Consider the following 23,014-nt stretch of genomic DNA (forward strand, 5'->3'; position numbering starts at 1 on the left):
GCATTTTAGACACCAAATTGCCTGTTTCGCTCTATTTTGCCAACGAAAATAGTTTCATACAAAGTCCACAGATTGTTTTGCATCTCTGAGCAACATTTCCTGTAAGTCAGCTTTTGCAAGTTAGCTTTTGCAAAAAACAGGTTCCAACAAACCTGTGTTTTGCCCCCCTGCCCCCTCTCGTATATTTACAAGGACTGGCTATTGCAACAATCAGCTGTTAGTTTAAGTGAACAGAACAACAGTCTCTGAGCAACGTTTCCTGTAATCAGCCATTTGAATGAATCAGTTGAATCTCAATGACTTGCTCATTAACAGGGACTTTCTGCCACCTCCTGGTGGGTTTAATTTCATATTTAAAGTCATATTTATAAAATTTTTCATTTTATAAATAATTTCAAATATATATTTTCAACATTTCAAAACATTTATGCATCTGTAACTGCTCTTGACTGATTAACTTTAGAAAAAAGCATCGAGCCCTGCAATGTTTGTTGAGCATGTGAACACAATGGCCAGTCAGAGGTGTTTAAGAATCCACTCAATACGGCAGAGTTTGTTCAGTGTGAGCTCTGTTTGCTAGCAAACCATTTTGTTATAACCAACAGACTATAAACACAATGTAAATAAGAGATTCATTGTGCTGTATAGACAGATTGTAGTTTTTTTCACTCAGTCAGTGAGCTTGCGCTGTGGGTGAACTGAAGTGATATCAGCTTCATTAATTATAAAGGGAGCGCTAAGTACACACGGTTTTTGATGTGACAACCATATTAAAGGTGCTAAAGAGGATCTTTCCGTCGACTGAGAAACCAAAGACTGTTAGTGAGTTTTTGAAATGAGCGCATGCGTAAGAACAACCCCCCTCCTTCACAGCTCAATTCGAGGGAACGCCTCCCAAAACTCGTGCACGAGTATTGGAACACGAGTGTTTACCACCGGCATTCGCTGTGTCGTGTTAGTGGATCCATTATGTTGGACTCACCGCAGGTAATTCATAATCTGCAGTTGTTACTCCTGTCTCCTGACAAAAACATTGCATGCGGTGCCTGTAGAGTGTGGAAAGTTACTGGAGCGCACAGCCGCGCGTCTCTCACAAGGAACGTCATGGCAGTGATTGACAAGCCAGAGGGCCAATCCGCACACGTCTTTCACAAGGAACGTAATGGCAGTGATTGACAAGCCAGATGGCCAATCGTTTACGCGATCATTGGCTGATGTTTTTAAGGCCCTACCTCGTGCACAGATGATGTATATTAATATTATTCCTTTCAGTGCACCTAATAAATAGTCTTTTATCAGTTAGTAAAGACAGTTTCAAGTAATATTGCAAAAATGTATAAAACAAAACATCCTCTTTAGCACCTTTAAAATGCAGAACTGTATTTAACAATGCGATAATGGATGGGACAAAAAAAAAATCTGATATGTAAAGTAGGCCTGTGCATTAAGTTTTGCAGTGTAACTGCAATAGACCTGCCACTTGTTCTTACGTGTGATGTTTCATTGTTTTACTCTTCATGTGATATTTTTATGCAATATTTACTTAATTCGACAAATATAAGAATACTCCATGCTAATGGTCTAATGTATTATTTACTTTTAATTATTAACAGCATTAATAATTAACTAATTTAATTTATTTAAAGGGATAGTTCACCCAAAAAAATGAAAATTCTGTCATCAATTACCCCCCCTGAAGTATACATTTCTTTGTTCTGCTGTACATAAAGAAAGGTATTTGGAGGAATGTTTGTAACCAAGCAGATCTCACCCCCCAGTTGACTACCATAGTAGGGAAAAAAAAATACTATGATAGTCAATGGGGGTCAACATTCTTCCAAATATCTTTCTTTATGTACAGCAGATCAAAGAAATTTATACAGGTTTGGAACAACTTGAGAGTGAGTAAATGATGACAGAAATTTCATTTTTGGGTGAACTAACCCTTTAATGGTTTAATGGTTAAATAAACTATTAAAATTAAATAGTTTTGCTATGGTACCAAAATTGGTACCAGGAACTGTGAAATTTTACTATATATCAGAGCTGCATGATTATTCGTTAAAAGTTTGCGATCTCGAATCAAACACCCATGCAATTTCATTCCTAAATGAAAGGATTAAAGCCTCTATTAAACCTTTGACATAATCACAGCGGAACATTCAAATCTGCGCCGTTGATCCAGAGAGAGCATTTATCATGTTATAGGTATGAAACAGCTTCACAAAAATCTTTTCAAGCACACATTGAGCCTTCATTCACGAAACTTTCGTAAATGTATGATTAGAGCTGTCGCAATTCCTCTATTTTAAATTCGAGTACTCAAATCCTCGATTGCAATTTACCTGTTTATCCGGCAAAATACCAGAAGTGTCGCATTCCACAGAAAAGAATCCATGAACTGCATTTTAACATAACATAGCATAGTGCTATTGTAAAATCACAAAGGCTGCGATTAAATCAAACAAATATGCGTTTTAATTTATTATATGTGTGCAGGTTACATGCGTCTCAGAGCAGCTCCGTTCACAGTAAATGCTGCTCCACTCGAAATCGGTCTATAGTATTGTTTGTCTGGGTTTACAATAATTTGTGTCTAAAATGTAACACAATATTAGCTTCTTATATATTGAACTGTTGTATAAAATCAATATCACATTTGCGCTCATGCTATTCAGGACAAAAACAGCACTCGTGTGATATTGCGCTCGTTACCAGTGTGATATTGCTTAACTATATCATGATATTAAATATGAAACAAAAACTCATACAGGGGCATTTTTGAATTTTATCTTGAATTTTAGGGGCATTCTAACTATATTCTATAGGCTAATATTCTATAGGCATTAATAATTTTAACATGTTATTTTTTCCCATAGCTAATTAATCAAATTAGTGACTACATAGTTAAGTCAGCTTTTGCAAAAATGCAATCAACAAACCTGTGTTTTGCCTCCCTGCCCCCCCTCTCGTATATTTACAAATACTGGCTATTGCAACAATCAGCTGTTAGTTTAAGTAAACAGAACAGCAGGGACAGTGTTCTGAAATCACCATTGAAATGTCTGGCAGGAGTCAAATCTGAAAGTGTGTCATTGACATGAAAGGTTGCGCACACTTTCTTTTTTTTTGTGCGCAAAAGGAATTTGTATGGCTCTGGTGTACGAATGAAAACTGGGAGGATTCAGAGACAAAATCATGTAAATCACAGCAAATGTAATCTTCCAGGACACACCCTTAAGGGACATCTGCAGAAACCTCTTTTCAATCACTGTCTGTCATATTATATCACACCAATATTTCAGCACCTTGAAACAATTTTTAAAAATTTAATTCATTTAAATTTATAAATGAATTTTCTAAATAACAATAAAGAAACCAGTGTTTTTCAGTCACTTCAATGACATGCTACTGGACCTGTCTTTGATACAGTTTTTATGTCTTTTGTAGAAGTGTTATGACTTTCAAATAGCTTTTCAGGTCAAATTCTTAATGGTTGGCTAAAACCTTTTTATAGCTAAAATCTAAAACCTTTTCATTTATATGTAAATTTTAAAGACCCCCTGCAGTGAAAATCAAGTTTTTAATGTTGTTTATATGTCTATGTAGTGTTTTTAATATGCTTTAAGACAAACCATGTGCAAATTCATAAGTCAGCACCATTGCTGAGTATTTTATGTTTAAAACTGCAGTAAACCAAAAACCCACGGTTTGAAATTGTGGGTGTTTGTGACATCACAGACTACCTTGTAACCAATCACAAAAATGTGCCGGCGGGCTTTAGCATATCATTAACTGTGACTGCTCTGAAGCAGGAAAGTCTTGAGAAGCCAGGTTATGCTGGTAAATTTTCTGTTGATATGAAAAATTGTGTAGATTTATCAATATAGCAAGTCTATTACGATGTTATGATGAACTATAAGCCTTTCTCCACTGATGTTCTGAGTTGTTCAAAGCGTTTGTAAGGATACTGACTGTTAGAATGCAGCTGTCTGACTCTGAGATGAAGAACAGGAACAGTGTGTGTAACATTAGCAACACATTATTAGCTGTTTGATAACGTAGTCAAGCAAAAGGCTAATCATATAAATTCATATTAATTAATGACAGAACCGTCGTAAGGTCTATACCAAGCGTGCGAGCGCATAGGGGCTCGCGCTAAGTAAAGTGACCGCTGACTTGAAGTAAAGCCAATAAAGTTCATGTTTTTGTCCTTCGAAATATTTTAATAGCCTACTATAAACATAGCTAAAACAGTATTGATCTGAGCGTGTGAGTGTGACCGTGATTCGTGTGCATATTCAGTCAGTGTGTCCTCGCACGTCAAGTTTAGAGAGAGCTATTCAGTCAATTATAAATTTTAGCCTACCTGATAAGTTTGATGGAAGTAAATATGATGGAAGTTCACGCTCATTCAAGGATGTGCATTTGTTTCATGTACAGAGAAGACACGGGCGCCTCCAGGATTTCATCCGAATTTTTTTTTTTTTTTTTTTAAATCTGAAAACTAAAAGGGGACTTTAAAGGAACACTCCACTTTTTTTGAAAATAGGCTCATTTTCCAACTCCCCTAAAGTTACCGTTTTCGAATCCATTCAGCTGATCTCCGGGTCTGGCGGTGCCACTTTTAGCATAGCTTAGCATAGTTCATTGAATCTGATTAGACTGAAAGTATCTCGCTCAGGAAAATGTAATACATTTTAAATTTAAATGCATAAATATGGTGCATTCTGAGACCAAAATTAAGTGACTAGATCAATGAAGAAATGTGTTATCTTGTAAACAATTTTGTGCTCTAATAGTAATTTATTTATTGGTGATGGTAGGACACATTAGTCATGCACACAACATATAGTAGGCTAAATGATAGTTCATATGTGGTCAAACATGTAGAGTATAGATTTAAACCATTAAGAAATATGTAGCAAAAGAGGATACCTTTTGTTGAATTAATTTATTTCTAGAATAATTAGTGGGGGGCCTGTATCTATATATCTATATTTGTAAAACTAATGGTCACTCTTTGATTAGCAGCAAAAAGTATGCTAGCCTAATTCTTTAAAAAAAAAGAATGTGACGCCAATTCATAGTCCTTGTGTTGTGCGATCTAACCTAGCCAGTATAACATCGTTCAGAAACGGCAATAAACTCCAGCAAGATGTAACGTTAGTGTTTTTATGCAAATCCACAGCCCTTTATCTACATATCAAGTATTATAATGAGAATATATCATATTGGAGAGTTTTACCGTGCTGACTGTCGTTACCGAACGCGATGCGCTGTTTGAGTGCTGAACAGAGAATGATTGACAGCTGCAGCGGAGGGAAGACGAGTTTCCGTGAACTTAAAAGTTAACGATGTACATATTCTTCTGTCCCTCAAATGAAGCTATGGGATGGCTTCATATGACTTTGAATATAGTGCACGAAAACCTAATTGGTGCAACTCTATTTCTTTTGCCCTATGACTCAATTATCAACCAATTATTTAAATATCGGGACAGGCGTACTTTGAGACTGTAGCGGGACAAATTAGAATGTGGCGGGCCGCCACAGTCTAGTCAATGTATGGGAAACACTGCCCGTTTAGTTCCTGTTTCGATGTAGCCCCTCCTTTCGAAATACATAATATGCTCTGATTGATTGGTTAACTGGCCCAGTGTGTTGTGATTGGCGAACTGCTTATGGCATGTTCTGGATATGTCACGCCCCTTACCATAACTATTTCTGCTCAGGTATAAGTATTAACGATGGTGTCAATTTTGCCATAGTAATACGAGCCCAATTTAGACCCTGAGAATGTTTACGAACAAGAGGATTGTGTAGAAGCTTTGGAAGCATGGATTTTACAGGACGTTTCAGAGTGACAAGTTACTAAGGATCGGTGAACATCGGTCAACGTTCTTACAAAAGCAAGAGCTCCGTAGCTAAACACTACATCAACACTGCAATGTTAGCTAGCAGGCTAACGGAATCAAACAGTTTGCCATTTGTTTACATCATAGCAACAACATAAAACTTATAATTGGAACTGTTAATAGATAACACAACAAGAAATGGTAAAACATACTTACAGGTTGTGATCCATAAACAACTGATTGTACCAACAAAATGGGTATTGCATTTGTGCGTATCAGGCATTGTACTTTCTTAGGTTCTGAAAACTGTCCTTTGTAAAATGTGCAGCACACAGATAAAATAATACTTTTTTTTACCAGTTTTCTAAGTTTGTCCACCTTAGGAAGGCCAGACAAAATAGTTTTGGATCCAGGGTGGAAAAAACCATTCTCTTTGACATGGCAACAACAAGCTACTAAATCAGGTTTTCTCTAGTGCAGCTCAAACCAGGCCTATTTAACCAGGATTATTTAAATGAGTGGCATTGTGACTTCACAAGATCCAGCAGAAGCGTGCTGTAATCCCAATAAGCCATTTTTTTGTAGTTCTTGAAAAGTGTTGTGAGTGAATATCTCTGTTTGGAGTGGACTTTCTTTCTTTTTTTTTTATCCTCAAACAGAAACATTACACAAAACAACTAAACTAAAGTTGAAAAAGCATAACAGGACCCCTTTAAAATCGAGAAATTAATGTTGTCAATCCAAATCTAGTGTCCACACAGCTGACATGTTTAACTGTTGTAGGTTATCCACGTTGTGTTCATGAAATAGATGCTGAACACAGTCAAAATGTGCCATCGGAGAAGTGCTAATTAAACGTCTGTTCCTTCACTGATTTTGGCCCTACAAAACCATTTCTGGCCAAAATCAAAATAACTGTCTCATCTGAAATTTTTCAGTATTTTTATTTTTTATTTTAGGTGCATCCCTAATAACATTTATTTAAAGCAAAAATAACTTTATTTTAGATATCGTTATTGTGAAATAAAATGACTCATATTGTGATATAGGATTTTGGTCATATCGCCATACCCTGTAATGAGTTCCTGATTTTTATTATATTGTTTATATACCTTATGTAGGATATTATAAAGCTACATTAATCTCATAATCTCATAACATTATGAAATACATTTATACCAGTATGTAAAACTACTAATACACTTGTTTTCTTTCATTTTCCATTACTATAATAACACAAATGAATGTAAAAACTGTGTTCAGTGCAATATTCATGATGTACCATTTTTTTCTTTTCATACTATTATGTGCACAAAACACGATACAAATAATCTTAAAATGAAATTTGGTTAATAGAAGCACATTGTGCCCTACAACAATGAAGTGCGTAATAAAACACGAGGAAAACACAAAAATAACCACAAGGATGTTCACATAGAATATGCACTCATGTTTAAAGTTTGACCATAATACACTTCCATAGATTTTGTTTGTTAAGCTCGTCTGTTTGTATTTCTCCTCAAGATTCTTAACACTACACACACTGGAGTATTGGATTATAAAATAAAAGCGGGTTGCGTAAGAAAATGTGCATGGCGCTATGTAGATTTTAAGTTGCTAGGGTGTTTCTGGGTGGTTGGTAGGTGGTAGTTAACTAGCCTAAATCAGAAGAGCCCACCTCCAAGTCTGTATAATATTCTGGTCGGGTCCTTTCTTCCATGCCACCAATTATGCAAATAGTCTATTTAACCTCAGGAATTCAAGATAATAAAGTCAGTTTTAATGGAAATGGCTAAATAACCACATTTAAGCCTTGCATGTGTGGTTTTCTTTCCCAGTGGGCACTTGTGATTTTGAAACATTGTGGCAGTCAGAGTTCAGTTGAGCTGTTTTATAGGGTTTTTGGGTCCAGACGGCCCTCACAGGGCCTGCACACATTCCTCATGCCTGCCTTTGAACCGAAGCTGAGGGACAGCCCGTCACACCCGCATCCACAAACGCCTCTCGTCCTCTTCGCCTCGCTTTTTGTCCGTTCTACGGTCTGGATGTGCATCTATTCTGTGTTTCTGGATCATTACGTATAGAGTCGAGGTTAGGCCTGTGTGTGACTACTAATGTGTTTTTCCTCAAACCATTTATTGTTCATAGTAAAGCGTGTCGTTTGAGGATAAGGTCAGAGCTCCGTCCTACTTTTTCTTGCTCTCGTTTTCTTTATTCATACATACTACTTCATTAATGCACACAATCAAGTCCGCTGCTTTTGTTCACAGCCGCACATTATTTATCCAGCAAACAAACTGTCACTTGCTCACTGTAATTATATTTTAAGAGTCTGCTTAGCACACAGCGTACAACCTGACCTCTTTCTATAAAAGCTTGTTATTTACAAAAGGCAAAAGCAGGTCTCGAAAGACGCTCAGCGGAGCTCTGGGAGGGTGAGAATGCCGTAACACGAGACATTTCTCATACACAACTCGGTAACGGCTCAACCAGACTGAGCTTTGATTCATGTTTCACCCACACACTTGGGTCAATAGCTTATGGTGTGAATAGTGAGCACATTCAAGTGCAGGGTTTGAACCAGGAAGGGTCATTACAGGGTGACGATCTCTGTGTCTGATGTATGACATAACCATCCTTTTTTGTTGTGGAAAACAATAACTTCCTTTCTCCTCTCCTCAGGGCGTACTCCCTTGTGGACTCCAGCCAGGTGTCAACCTTCCTCATTTCCATCCTTCTCATCGTGTATGGCAGCTTCAGGTGAGCTCTCATCTTTTCTGCTGCAGACCTCAGGCCTCTGCAGTTAGGATTGAACCAGTGCTGTGTTGCCATGTGTGTGTTTTGCACATACAAATGTAGTCATTTTGTATTCTATTGTATATTTTTTTGAGCATTTTTGAATTAAGTTGACTTTAAACATCATCATGTCACCAAATATGTCAAATTATTTAGGCGGCTGATGCATTAGTTTGTGTTGAAATAGCGAGAATGACTTGAAATTAAATTCTATAATTATCAGTAATGTCTTCAAAATTAATGAATTTATAGTTATCATGGATGATTTAATGTAAGATGTATAATTTCCTTATATTATTGAAAATTAAAATAAGTAAAAGTTTTAATGAAAAATATATTTATATGAAAACTCCCTTTCTCTTCTCTGTAGAGAAATATAAATAATATTTTTTATATTTTATATACATTATCGTTCAAAGGTTTGGAGTTGTTTTTTTTGTTGTTTTTTTTTAAAGAAATTAATACTTTTATTCAGCAAGGATACATGAACTTGATCAAAAGTGACAGTGAAGTCATTTATAATGTTACAAAATATTTCTGTTTCTTATAAATTCTGTTCTTTTGAACTTTCTATTCATCAAAGAATCCTGAAAAAAGGATCATGTGACACTGAAGACTGGAGTAATGATGCTGGAAATTCAGCTTTGCATCACAAGAATAAATTACATTTGAAAATGAATTCTATTAAATTGTAATATTTCACAATATTTCAATTTTTTTTTTACTGTATTTTTGATCAAATAAATGCAGCCGTGGTGAGCAAAAGCATTAAAAAATCTTTTGAACCTGTGTGTTCACAAATATTTATTATACAGGGAAGTACATTTAAAAAATTCTAAAATATTTAGATTTTTCTTTCATTTTTTCTTTCTCTTTTTTTGGTACATATGTTTTTAAATGCTTATAAAATGTATTGTTTTATGTGATGTAGCCAATTAACTTTGTCATAACAGTGAAAAACTAAATTTACTTGCCTGTGTTAGCAGAAAAAAAATCTTTACTCTTGGAACCTGGGCCTTTTAAATATTTCTATTGAATGAATCAGTGGGCAGAGTTGTTTTTCTAGATGACAAATTTAATTTGTTGTAAAAGAACTTGAAGCTGTCAGGTACAGAAATGTCGATTTGTTTATCTGATGAAGCCTTGAAAATATATCTTTCCAAATTTTCAGTGGACAACAACTCTCATAATCATGGACTCAAAGTTAGATGTGGCTAAAACAGTACGACATATTAAAACGTAAAGATGCAGCGGTCAAAGTTTTTTGCTTCAAACACACGATTGGCAACCGACCGTTTTATTTATTTATATTATTTTTTTTATTTCGGAAGATCTCTGTTCCGGACTTATACACAAGCTGCATCGTAATATTTCAGCACAAATTCCATTTTGAGAAATTATTTCAAAGTCTGTAAACAGGACGTTAACACAGGCCAGAGATGGGGCATGCTGAAGACTCCAAAGAGGAGTGGAGGGCATAGACGTGCCAGCAGAGAAAATACTGGACCAGGCACAGCAAGCTCACTGTTCGCCATGCTCAAAATATTGGAAAAATATAAATATTGAATTGGGGGTGGGTGTTTATACGAATGTATCTCTGAATAGAACTGACTGTCTTCATAAAAGTTTTGATGGGATTTTCTTTTTCGCTTTCCTCCATATACTACCTATTGAAGTAGTGTTTACAAGTGCAGGGGACGCTATATCGCTGCGTTTCCATAAGCGCCATCTACTGTCAGAGAGTGAATTTGCGTTTTAATTCAGTCCATCTTCTGTTTTTGTTTTGTGCAGCTATGTCTAACGTAGCATAATTGCACAAAGCTAAAGTCAGACCATGCTGTTTTTGCTTTAAATCTTGAAATTATACAATCAAATTTAAATCAAAAATAACTGCTCATGCAGTGTTTTCCTCTCATTTCAAATGGCTACAGATATTTTTTGTTTAACACCAGTTTGGCCTGTAATAGTTCAAATAAACAACACATACAGTACAGTCCAAAAGTTTGGAACCACTAAGATTTTTAATGTTTTTAAAAGAAGTTTCGTCTGCTCACCAAGGCTACATTTATTTAATTAAAAATACAGTAAAAAAACAGTAATATTATGAAATATTATTACAATTTAAAATAACTGTTTTCTATTTGAATATATTTCATAAAGTAATTTATTCCTGTGATGGTAAGCTGAATTTTCAGCATCGTTACTCCAGTCTTCAGTGTCACATGATCCTTCAGAAATCATTCTAATATGATGATCTGCTGCTCAATAAACATTTATGATTATTTTCAATGTTGAAAACAATTTCAGGATTCCTTGATGAATAGAAAGTTCAAAAGAACAGCATTTATCTGAAATACAAAGCTTCTGTAGCATTATACACTACTGTTCAAAAGTTTGGGGTCAGTAAGAATTTTTATTTTTATTGAAAAGAAATTAAAGAAATGAATACTTTTATTCAGCAAGGATGCATTAAATCAATCAAAAGTGGCAGTAAAGACATTTATAATGTTACAAAAGATTAGATTTCAGATAAACATTGTTCTTTTGAACTTTCTATTCATCAAATAATCCTGAAAAAAAGTATTGTACACAAATATTTTGTACAATTGTACACATTAAATGTTTCTTGAGCAGCAGATTAGCATATTAGAATGATTTCTGAAGGATCATGTGACACTGAAGACTGGAGTAATGATGCTGAAAATTCAGCTTTGATCACAGGAATAAATTACTTTGTGAAATATATTCAAATGGAAAACAGTTATTTTAAATTGTAATAATATTTCACAATATTACTGTTTTTACTATATTTTTAATTAAATAAATGTAGCCTTGGTGAGCAGACGAAACTTCTTTTAAAAACATTAAAAATCTTAGTGGTTCCAAACTTTTGGACTGTACTGTATTTGCTTAAACAAACAAACAAAAAAACAACTTATTGGAAATGGCCCATTTTCTTGTAAAAAATAAATAAATCATGATCAGTGTTAAAAGGACTGTTTCATTTGTCTTCAAATTAAATATGCCATCTGTGACTTGTCAAAACCTCAGACGTCGAGCATAAAGCTTAGGCATCCTGGTTCTGTCCACTGGTGGTTCACTTAGGGGCCGGAGAAATTGGGGATTGTGTGTAAACTGTCTCTGTCCACACAGGTCATTAAACATGGACTGTGAGAACCAGGAGAAGGACAAAGATGGAAACCCCACTACCAATGGCTCTTTCAACAATGCCAACTCTAACAACAGTGAGTCCTGAACTAGTTACTAGTCATGAGCCAAGAAAGTGATTAAAAACAGCTATAATTACTTCTGCTTCATTAATCACACTAGAAATGGAAGGTGGAGTGCGTTATGGGATACAGTATGCTGTTGCAGTAGTTTGTTAGTATGCTCTTCTAAGCAGAACCTGAATCCTCTAATAAGAATGTGTATTTGCACAGGTATTCAGACCATAGACTCCACACAGGCGCTGTTCCTGCCCATCGGAGCCTCAGTGTCTCTGCTCGTCATGTTTTTCTTCTTCGACTCTGTTCAGGTGGTGTTCACCATATGCACTGCAGGTATGTGGCGCATGCAAACGCACCAGTAACCTTCCACCACTCCTTTCTCACACACTGACCTAGTTCATACGCTGCGCCATGTGACTGCGCTGTAGCATGCTTGAGTAATATTTACGTAATTGTTTGTTTTTCCTCAACAGTTCTAGCAACCATCGCATTTGCATTCCTACTGCTGCCGATGTGCCAGTATCTGACCAGACCTTGCTCCCCACAGAACAAGTAAGAAATGTTTTCTCACTCATCAGAGCATTTTGCTATAGTTACCTTAGTTCACATGTCAACAAACCATTTCTTATTGGGATTCAGATAAAAATCTTGTGACATTCACTCATTGAGTTAAATGTGTCCCTCATTAGCATGTCTACATAATGTCTAATGATGAATAACTGATGACAGATATTTATAAATAATAGTACAAATGTAGATAGAATTTATTATTATTATATCTACATTTAATTTGATATTAGTTTTTGTATAAAATAATTAAATGTAAATAATGTTGATAATAATAATTATAATAATAATGTGTATAGAAATGTAAACCTTTCAGCAATAATAAATTGTCTTCTGTTTCTCTGAACAAAGAACTGTAACTGTTAACAATAACTGTTATTTATTTTATTTTCTTATATTTTCTTTTTCTCATTATGTGGATGCCAACACATGTCAAAAGGGACGACAAGTATGGACAAATAAATAACTTTTTTTGCCACTTTATTTTAAATTTGTTGTTTGTCAGAAGTGAGCCTAGTCAATGTCACAAATTTGCTTAGGTTTGAATATTGACTTAGAAATAGCACAGATTTGAAATATTTCTTTGTTTCTATATCATAAGTTTACATTTGTCAAATTCCTAAACTTTTTATTTCCAGGTGTTAATAGACATATGGACACCAGTGTATATAAAAAAAGGTTTTATTTAGCCTAAAAGGGGTAGTTTACCCCAGTGGTTCTCAAAGTGTGGCGATGAGAAGACTACGAAGCTGAGCTCGTGACATGCTGTAAAAAGAGCTCACTGCAGCCACTGATTATATATTGTTCTGATCTATTATTCTTTCTTAATGTTATATTTTAAATGACTCAACTGCTTTACAAAGTAAATTGCATGCAACAAACTATTGCATGCATTTTTCATTGCACATTTTTCAATTTAAAAAATCTTTTCATTTTTATAGCTTTTAGTGGAGTTATTTGGTAGTCAGGTGGGGGGCTCCATATTTTTTAAAGGTTTAAAGGGGGACGTGTCCAAAAAAGTTTGAGAACCACTGGTTTACCCAAAAATGAAAATTCTGTCATCATTTACTCACCCTTAAGTTGTTCCAAACCTGTATGAATTTCTTTCTTCTGCTGAACACAAAAGAAGATATTCTGAAAAATGTCAGGCTTTTATAGTATGGGGGAAAAAAATTCTATGGAAGTTAAAGGGTACATACACACAGTTTCCGCCAATCTCATGTTAATCTTGAGTACCTATAGTAGTAATGCATCCTTCATATCTCCAAAAAGTCTTTAGTTTTATCATATTTATAAAAGATAGATATGCTGTACCGAGTCTTTCCGAAAAAAGCCGAGCTCCTGGAGGCGTGCCGTGGGCAGAGCTAAAGAGTCACGAGCGTGCACATCTTTTATGTAGCGATCGTCTGCAAGCTGCGACATCGTTGTAAATAAAAAGGGAACAAAAGCGCTTGCGTTGTTTACCTTAAATGCACTTTCACGCCGATTGCCAACAAAACAGACATTTGATGCAGTTTTGCTCACCGCCCGTGAACTGCAATTTTCCAGCGTCGAACCGTCGAACTGACATGTTTACAAAACATTCATCACTGAAATTCTGGGAACAAACAAACAGCATCCACTGTTCCCTTAAAGCTGGGTTCTGTGGGAAGCTAAACAAGGTTATCTTTCCCTCATAACCAAAAACACACTTCGTTGAAAAATCTCTCGGCTTCCGTAACCCGAACGAAGCGCGTTGATGGGCGTGCTCTTATTATGTAATACATGGCCATACTTGAAAAAAACTTTCCGAAACTTATCTGAATCCGGAAGAATTGTATTTGGCACAGAAATACTCCGTCAAACGTCCAACTCGTGTTTTGAAACTTTGGCCATATTTAGCTCTTTAACAGTGTAAATAAGTCAGAAAGCATGAAATAGCATTAGAACCCCCAGCCCCCCTTTAATGGGATCACATCAACTGTTCTTCATTCTTCAGAATATCTTCTTTAGTGTTCAGTAGAAGAAAAAAAAAATCATACATGTTTGGAACAACTTGAGGGTGGGTAAATGATAACAGAATTTTCATTTTTGGGTGAGCTATTCTTAGACTGAACATTTTGCCTCATGCCGTATTTTAACTGAATTACTTGAGAATCTCACCTGAAAATCCGGTAACATCAGCAATCTTCCTCCACACAGCTGTGGTTCATGACGTATAATTCAGCAAAAGTTACATATGCTTTCGAACTGAGGTTAGTATATAAAAAAATGTCGCAACAGGGCAAAATGAAAGATTAGAAAGGGCTACTTTTTTTATACATTTTTTTTTTCCTGTTTAGACTTTATTCAAGCTGTAAAACTATGAATATAAAACTAAATGTATCTTCACAGGGTAAAGTCAGTATGTACAATAATGATAATGTAGGAGAAATATAATGTAATTTAATAGAAAACTATGTTGAGGGTGCTCTGGCGCAGCAGGATTTTGAACAGCCTAATGTGATGTACGCTCATAGAAAACAACAAATTTTAACAATGCGGCGCAATGCTACGCTGCGCTTCTTGTCTGGTGTGCGACCCCTTTGAACGGCCAATGCAATTTATTAACACTTAAAAGATATTTTTTGTCTGATAGAATGTTCCAAATCTTACAAAATCAGCTTTTAAAATCATCTTTTTGAAACCGATAATGCTCACGTTTGTTCGTAGGGATTTTTGTTTCGGCTTTGCCCAATCTCACAATGTAATCTAGAATCTGTACTTTTTGCTTTGGGTGAAACAATCCTCTTGTGTATTAATGGACAACTGTGTTAGAAATCAGATGCTGGGGTGTGAAAAAGAGCCTCATGTCCCAACCAAGTGACGTGTGGTTGGTAGTGTATTCAGCATGTGAGCCAGCGTGTCTCTTTTGTCTCCAGGATCTCGTTCGGCTGCTGTGGCCGCTTCACGTTGGCGGAGCTGCTCTCTTTTTCTCTCTCAGTCATGCTGGTTCTCATCTGGGTGCTGACAGGCCACTGGCTGCTCATGGACGGTGCGTCAGCATGCTGTTTACTCTGTGTTTGTGTGTGTGTGTGTGCGCGTGCATGCTCGTGTGTGTGTGTGTGTGTGTGTGTGTGTGTGTGGGAAGAAAATGTAAACATGTCCTCTGGTTTACCTATTACCACCTTTTCTGTATGGAGTGGTGTTATTTTGCTCATAATATTGTGGTGTTGTTTCCTGCAGCGCTTGCCATGGGTCTTTGTGTGGCCATGATCGCATTTGTGCGGCTGCCTAGTCTCAAGGTGTCATGCCTGCTGCTGTCAGGCCTCCTCATCTATGATGTGTTCTGGGTAAGCAAATTAATGCAGCAAGTCATACTGGTTCCTAGGGATGGTGTTAAGTCTTTAAATCACGCCATGACTAATTCACAGTAACTGTATATGCACTACCAATCTATGTTTTTTTTTTTTTTTTTTTTTTATAAAGTTGCCAACCAGCACCAGAATTTTTGATCATTCTCAAATATTTCGTGGGCCCCAGATTATTAAAATTAGTAAAGTTTGTCTTGACTGTTCAGGAAACATCCTGCTCTGTATTTACACATCTTCAATGTTTCTTTGTCACTCTTGCATGCAAATAATATAAAGCAATTACACCGACACACGTGTGTCCTCACGTGGTATATACTGCTGTACTACTCCACCCTGTTGATGTCATAAACCTTATAATTGCAGCTCACGAGATTGTTACGAAAACATTCAAGGAATCCTGTTAAAACGGATTACTTATTCGCTTGCAAGTCAGAAGCTTATTACTTAAAGAAATGCATCTGGGGTTAAGTGCCATTTGGGTGCCAACCTGCAACCCTTTGATGCCATTCCAGATTTGTAACCACTAGATCACACCAACCCCTTAGTACATCAAATCCTGAAATGTGTTCCCCATCCCACCCCGGTGCTAACTGTCAAACCTTTTCCTCAGTGTGGAAAATCACTCCAAACACGCTTACGCAAGCCTGACATCACTCTCTCTCAGCGTCTTAAAACAGCAGGGCAAGCTGGTCTGTCCCTCAGACTCATCTCCCTCCCTCTCCCATAGGTCTTTTTCTCCGCCTACATCTTCAACAGCAACGTGATGGTGAAGGTGGCCACGCAACCTGCTGACAATCCCCTTGACGTACTCTCGCGCAAACTACATCTGGGCCCTGGCATGGGACGGGACGTCCCACGCCTCTCCCTGCCCGGCAAGCTGGTGTTCCCCAGCTCCACCGGCAGCCACTTCTCCATGCTGGGCATCGGCGATATCGTCATGCCAGGCCTGCTGCTATGTTTCGTGCTCCGATACGACAACTATAAGAAGCAAGCCACTGGAGAAGTGCCCGGACCAGCCAACATGTCTGGCCGCATGCAACGGGTTTCCTACTTCCACTGTACCCTCATTGGTTACTTTGTTGGTATGTATCACAACTTAATCTTCCAAACACACCCTCCTATTAAAGTGCTAGTTCACCCAAAAATTTTAATTCGGTTATCATTTACTCACCCTCAAGTTGTTCCAAACCTGTATACATTTCTTTGTTCTGCTGAACACAAAAGAAGATATTTTGAAGAATGAAGAACAGTTGATGTGATCCCATTAAAGGGGGGCTGGGGGTTCTAAAGCTATTTCATGCTTTCTGACTTATTCACACTGTTAAAGAGCTAAAAAGTTGAAAGTTTGTAAGGCACCATTGACTTCCATAGTAGAAAAAGAAATACTACGGCAGTCAATGGTGCCCCAGAACTGTTCAGTTTACCCACATTTTTCAAAATATCTTCTTGTGTTCAACAGAACAAAGAAATTTATACAGGTTTGGAACAACCTGAGGGTAAATAATGACAGAATTTTCATTTTTGGGTGAACTAACCCTTTAAGATTGTGATTTGCATTGTGATTAACAACTTGAATTTACAGCAAAATATTTTATCAATAGAAATTTGTCCAATCTGTTGGTCTGTATATCCGTCTGTCTGTTGTTCTACCTGACTCTCTATCTTGCTATCTATCGGCCTTATCAGTGCTGGGAGGTATGACCAAAAATCTTGTAATCTTGTACCAAAGTATTCCTTGAGGACTGAAATACACTACACAACTTTTGCTAGGATTTTTTTTTAGAGCTTTATCAAAAAGCTGTAACATGTCTCAAGAACAGACAAAACAATACAAATATGGGTAAACATAAAAAAAAAAGAAAAAAGTCAAATAACAGAAACTAGAACAGTGACAGAAATATTTCTGTGCTTCTGTGTCATAATCCCTCTCTTTTCTGTTCTCACACTCGATTTATGTGCACTGCATTCTGATTGCACAGACGAGAATGTACACTACAGCGACAGAGCTCCGCTCAAAACGCTACAACACCCCTTTGTTTATTTATTTATTTTTTTCCCAAGCACACAGGCAGTATAATCACATATACACAATTACAGTTGGAAAAATGCAAACTTTGTTTCCGAATGCCCGAAGTAAAGATTCAGTGTCATTTTCAAAAAAACATTTAAACAAAGCCAGCCAATTCACAATGAAATACATGTCAAAACTGCTATATTTAACAAGAGTTCCATTGCAAGCCGGCTCATACACACACCGTCATTCATCTTGAAATCATATGATTTGATTTGTGTCTTCTGATTGGTTCTTCTTTTTGCTTTGTCCGCAAAAGTCCAGTGACATTTAGCGGTTTCTGCCAATGAACCAATATTTCTGAATGGGGGATTTAGCAAATTTAAAGCAGAAGTATTTTATATTCTATGTGCCGAGAGCATTCGCTCAATATCATCTCATTTTTGACGGATGTGCCGTTTAGCGGCTTTCGCATCTGAACTGTTCATATAACAACTTTAATGCATACAATGTGTAAGCCTTATGATTTAAGCACTTAATCCAGCAGAAATGCGAGGACCATCAGCATAGTTCAATTGATTTGAGAAGCAGGTGGTGACATCTCTCACAAGTGTTTACTTGTGAGAGATGTCACCACCTGCTTCTCAAATCAATTGGTTGCCACCTGGAGTTTTTTGCTTGATATTTGCAAGTTGAGCATCTCTGAACTTTTGACCGCTCTCTGCCACTCACCAAACTTTTTAATCACACAGGTTATCCTTTTGCTAAACTCCAGCTTACTTGTTAGTTTTTTCAGATCATCCCCGCTTCTTCCGCAGTGTAGAGAAAAAGCGCATGTGCATGGTTGCCAGATTGCAAAGATTATGTAAATCACCAGTTTTCTTTTAATAGAAAAGGATGATTTAAATTCTTGAAATCTGGCAACCGCTAACATGAAAGCTTGTAGTGGCTTGTTAAGAATATTCTGTAATTTTGTTTCCTTTTTTTTTTTTTTCTGACAAAAACAAAGTTATTTTGGTCAAGTTTTTATTTTTTTTAACTACATTTTAGTCTCGCTGTTTCTGTCAGTGATTGCATGTTGACTATTTCATTGTTTGATGATTCTCTCTCTTCCACTCTCAGGTCTGTTGACTGCAACGGTGGCCTCTCGTATTCACCGCGCGGCCCAGCCTGCCCTACTGTACCTGGTGCCCTTCACCCTGCTGCCTCTGCTCACCATGGCCTACCTGAAGGTATGTCAGTTTGTGCCAAAACCAGAAATTCCAGAGAGATGCGATATGCCTTATTTCTAGGAACGTCAAAACAGTGTCAACTTCATTTCGCAGAATTGTCATTTCCTCACTTGCTCAGAAACAATGCAGAAGTCTATATCGGATCATTGTCCGGTTATTTGAGCAGGGTGTGTGCCGTATCCATAACACTGTACTGCATTATTTATGCGCTAGCACATACACCTATGTACGTCTCTGCGGGTACTTCACATTCATTCTATGGAGGCTTCAATTTTACGCCGGTTTCTTTTCACTGTGGCAGATGTTTTGTTCTGCTTGTGCAACATAATATGATCAGTTCTGTGTAGTGCCGTCGCCATAGCAGCAGCCTCCCTTTTCCATGGAAACGAACACTTTTGGAAATGTTTTTACACATGCAAGTTGAAATGCTGTTACAGTAGCTAGATGGAGCTTGACCACCTTTGACTTAGTCACATGGCACATTATTTTAGTCCATTGTGTATGTTTAAAACACTACACTTCTTTGGTGTCAAAGTATGCAGTAGTACCTGTTGGATGTGTGATAACCATCAAGAAGATAAAATCTTTTGCTTTATAGAATGTTGTGTGTGCCTAAAAACAGAAGTAGTCAAAGCAAATTAGCATTAGAACAAATTTGATTTGAATCTCCTCTCCTCAAACAGGAAGCTGTGTTTTTCCACGTAGGTGTCTTATTTAAATTTTCTGTGTGTGTGTGTGTGTGTGGAACAATGTATTGTCCTGTATTCTGACTGGTACAATATGACACTGTATGAAGATAAGTGTGTGTGTGTGTGTGTGTGTGTGTGGTGTGTTTGTACTAATTAGTGTAAGGAGAAGCATACAGGTTTGTGCTGTTTTTGTCAGCGTTCACAATTGAACCTATTATTGAAACATTTATGACTGTTAATAAAGATATTGCTTGATGTGCAAACAATGTAGAGAAGGTGAGGCAAAGTAAATGTGTGCTTGTTGACGAAAAAAAATGTTTGTGTGTTTAATTGAATGGGCGTTGTAAACTGATCCACACAGGTTTGTGCTGTTTTTAACTTGCATATTTGTTTAAGAATATTGATGGTAGCATAAACACTATGCACAAGCCTCTTGTAACTCAGAGTATAACAATATAATAGGACTGGCTGTCAAACCTGACGTGACACATTAAATGTACTGAGAAAAATGGCACAATTATCTAACTTTCTGTAATGCTGCTGCAGTCCCACTGACATCTACTATAATTTGTGGCAGTACGTTTGTGATCTCTGGTGTGCACTTAGTGTAATATTCAGATAATGGGTCAAATGAATGTGCGGAAATGAAGGACACTGAGACATTTTATTTTGTTGAGAAAGGATGTTTTTATCACATGCATGAGTTCATTCAAATAGACAAATGAATTAAACAATGTACTTTATTCATTTAATCAAACACATTTCAGACCAGATATAGCAGATTGAAAATTATATTTTAAACGCTACTTATTATATACAGTATATTTACAAGAAAGAAAAGTTAGTAAAAAAAAGTTACTAAACCAAAAAAAATTAAGGGAACATCTTCTGATTTAACTTTATTATTATAGAATTTTATTCTATTTTTTACTTGGAACAATATTTTTTTTTCTTATACATTTTTCATTACATAAGTCTGTATTTAGTTTTATTTACATTTTTGTGCATTAAAAATAATTGACCTATTCAACAAAATAAATAATGAATAGGTTATTACAATAATAATTATTATTATAATATTTTGTACTTGAACATTTAGTTTAGTAAATATTCAGTTTTATTTCAGTGCATAAATATGGACGTCAACAAATGTTTAGTTGGTCAATATTTTATTATTATTATTTAGGGGTGTGACGAGATCTCGCGATACTAATATGTGACGAGATTTCTCGTCGAGGCGAAAAGTAGTCTCGTGATGTTGCCATGACAGAGTGTTAGGATGATTTGGAAATAATATGCCACCGCTTCGTTTACATTACGTCTCCAATGTCATTTTGCTTTGTATTTAAATAAAAAACATTTAATTCAGTTGGATAACAGTCGCCCCCGCTCCATATTTACAGAGTTATGCGCGATCGCGAAAGTGAAAGTAAACGCGAGCGCGCATTCAAACGCGATTTCAATACCCCGCATTTTAAAAGCGGCTCCCTGATGAATGCAAATATCTCTCAATATGAAAGCTATTTTAGGCTGGGGAGTGTAGTTGTAACCATCTCTTAGCTCTGTATCAAAGAAAAATTTGGTCTTATTTGCACTTTGAATATTGAGAGAATGCGATTATGGTTGCATTTATTGTAAAGTGTTACCATAAAAATGAATAACAGTTTTCTCTTAATCTTAAGCACAAACAGTAAGGTTTCATTTGTTAACATTAGTTGATGCACTGTAAACTATGAACTAACAATGAATGACTATTTTTATTAACTATCATAAACAAAGATTAATAAATACTGTAGCACATATATTGCTCATTGTTAGTTGATGTTGGTTAATACATTAATGTTAATAAATGAGACCTTATTGTAAAGTGTTAACATTTTTATTTATACTGTTTTTATTTCTATGATCAGTTTGTGGAAAGGAGTTCAGTTTGGATGTCAAAAGTTGTAGAAGCTCATAAATCATGTACAGTAAGGTCTGAAGAGACTGAAATCAGAAGAGAAGTCAGTCAGTTGAGTTTGTGGCAAAACGTTTTACAGTGCTTGAGTATTGTTGTCTTTTACTGCATATGATAATTCATACTCAGAAAGTTGAACTGAAATGACATTCATCATAAGATGATTAGTTAAAACATTTCAAATACACCTGCAGAATATTTTTTCTAGTCATGTATTTCGCCATTGAGAATTTCTTAAAAATAGTGTGTAAAAATCTTGTCTCGTCTCGTCTCGTGAACTCAATCTCGAGTCTCGTCTCGTGAGATACCCGTCTCGTCACACCCCTATTATTATTATTATTATTATTATTATTATATAACAACAAATAATATAATAAAATTACAAATAATAACAATGAAATATTGACAAAATTATTTGTTTTAATAGGTCAACAATTTATGCTCAAATGTAAATGAAAACTTAATATAGACCAATGCAATGAAAACTGTAAAAGAAAAAAATCTTCAATATTTTAGATAAAAATGAATAATTGTAATTTAAAATGATTGATTACTGCTGTTTTTTATTATTATTACCATTATTTTATTTATTAAATAAAAAAAAAAACCTCATTGACCATCAAGGAGAAGCTTGTAAATATGATAGGGCTGGACGTTATGGCCAAAAAAAAAAAAAAAAAAAAAAAATATATATATATATATATATATATATATATATATATATATATATATATATATATATATATATATATATATATATCTCTCTCTCCAGATAAAAATGTTCAAGTTAGTCGATATCGATAATTATGACAATGAATGTCAAATGAATGTCAGGTTTTTGCTCCTAAGTGAAAGCTGTAGAAACCAGACTGTTTAATTGTGGTTTTAACAGTTTGCAGTGCAGGCTGCAATATTAATATTACATGTTTTGTCTTTTGCACATTTGACAGTAGTTGTAGCTTGAGTTATGATGCAGATATAAATTTGTTCATTAAAGGGTCATGAAACTCCATTTCAGCAGCAGTCAGATCTCACCACAGTTTTAAAAAATGCTACAAAAGTGAGTGTGGTGAGCTTCGGAGTGGAGGGGGAAGAGGCTGACGACACAGCAATGGCTTCTGATTCAGGCATTTATATTTCGCTCTCATTAAAAGCATCAAAGCTGCAAATGAATGACCATTACACTCAACACTATATACACATGGTTTTGTAATTTCACCATAAATTACACAAATACATATCCTGTGACAGCTATAAAATAAATGCACAGCCGTTCGCATTTGTTCTCTGTATCGAAAATATATGAACACCCTGTTGCATCTTTAATCACTTTTGAGGCTTATTTT

General features: G+C 35.9%; 1 protein-coding gene across 2 annotated transcripts in view; it reads left to right on the forward strand.

Moving 5' to 3' along the window:
* Positions 1-23,014, forward strand: part of sppl3 (signal peptide peptidase 3) — a 43,469-nt gene that overhangs the window by 17,785 nt on the left and 2,670 nt on the right. The window contains exons 2-10 of one of the 2 annotated variants that reach the window (XM_048173078.1): positions 8,540-8,617; positions 11,807-11,898; positions 12,094-12,213; positions 12,354-12,432; positions 12,887-12,895; positions 15,348-15,460; positions 15,652-15,758; positions 16,507-16,861; positions 18,913-19,022. In XM_048173078.1, coding sequence (XP_048029035.1) covers positions 8,540-8,617; positions 11,807-11,898; positions 12,094-12,213; positions 12,354-12,432; positions 12,887-12,895; positions 15,348-15,460; positions 15,652-15,758; positions 16,507-16,861; positions 18,913-19,022 — 1,063 coding nt within the window. The remainder of the gene's footprint in view (positions 1-8,539; positions 8,618-11,806; positions 11,899-12,093; positions 12,214-12,353; positions 12,433-12,886; positions 12,896-15,347; positions 15,461-15,651; positions 15,759-16,506; positions 16,862-18,912; positions 19,023-23,014) is intronic. The other variant, XM_048173084.1, reaches the window with a different exon arrangement.

The sequence above is a fragment of the Megalobrama amblycephala genome, linkage group LG2, assembly GCF_018812025.1.
Source record: "Megalobrama amblycephala isolate DHTTF-2021 linkage group LG2, ASM1881202v1, whole genome shotgun sequence".
In the NCBI taxonomy this organism is placed as follows: domain Eukaryota; kingdom Metazoa; phylum Chordata; class Actinopteri; order Cypriniformes; family Xenocyprididae; genus Megalobrama; species Megalobrama amblycephala.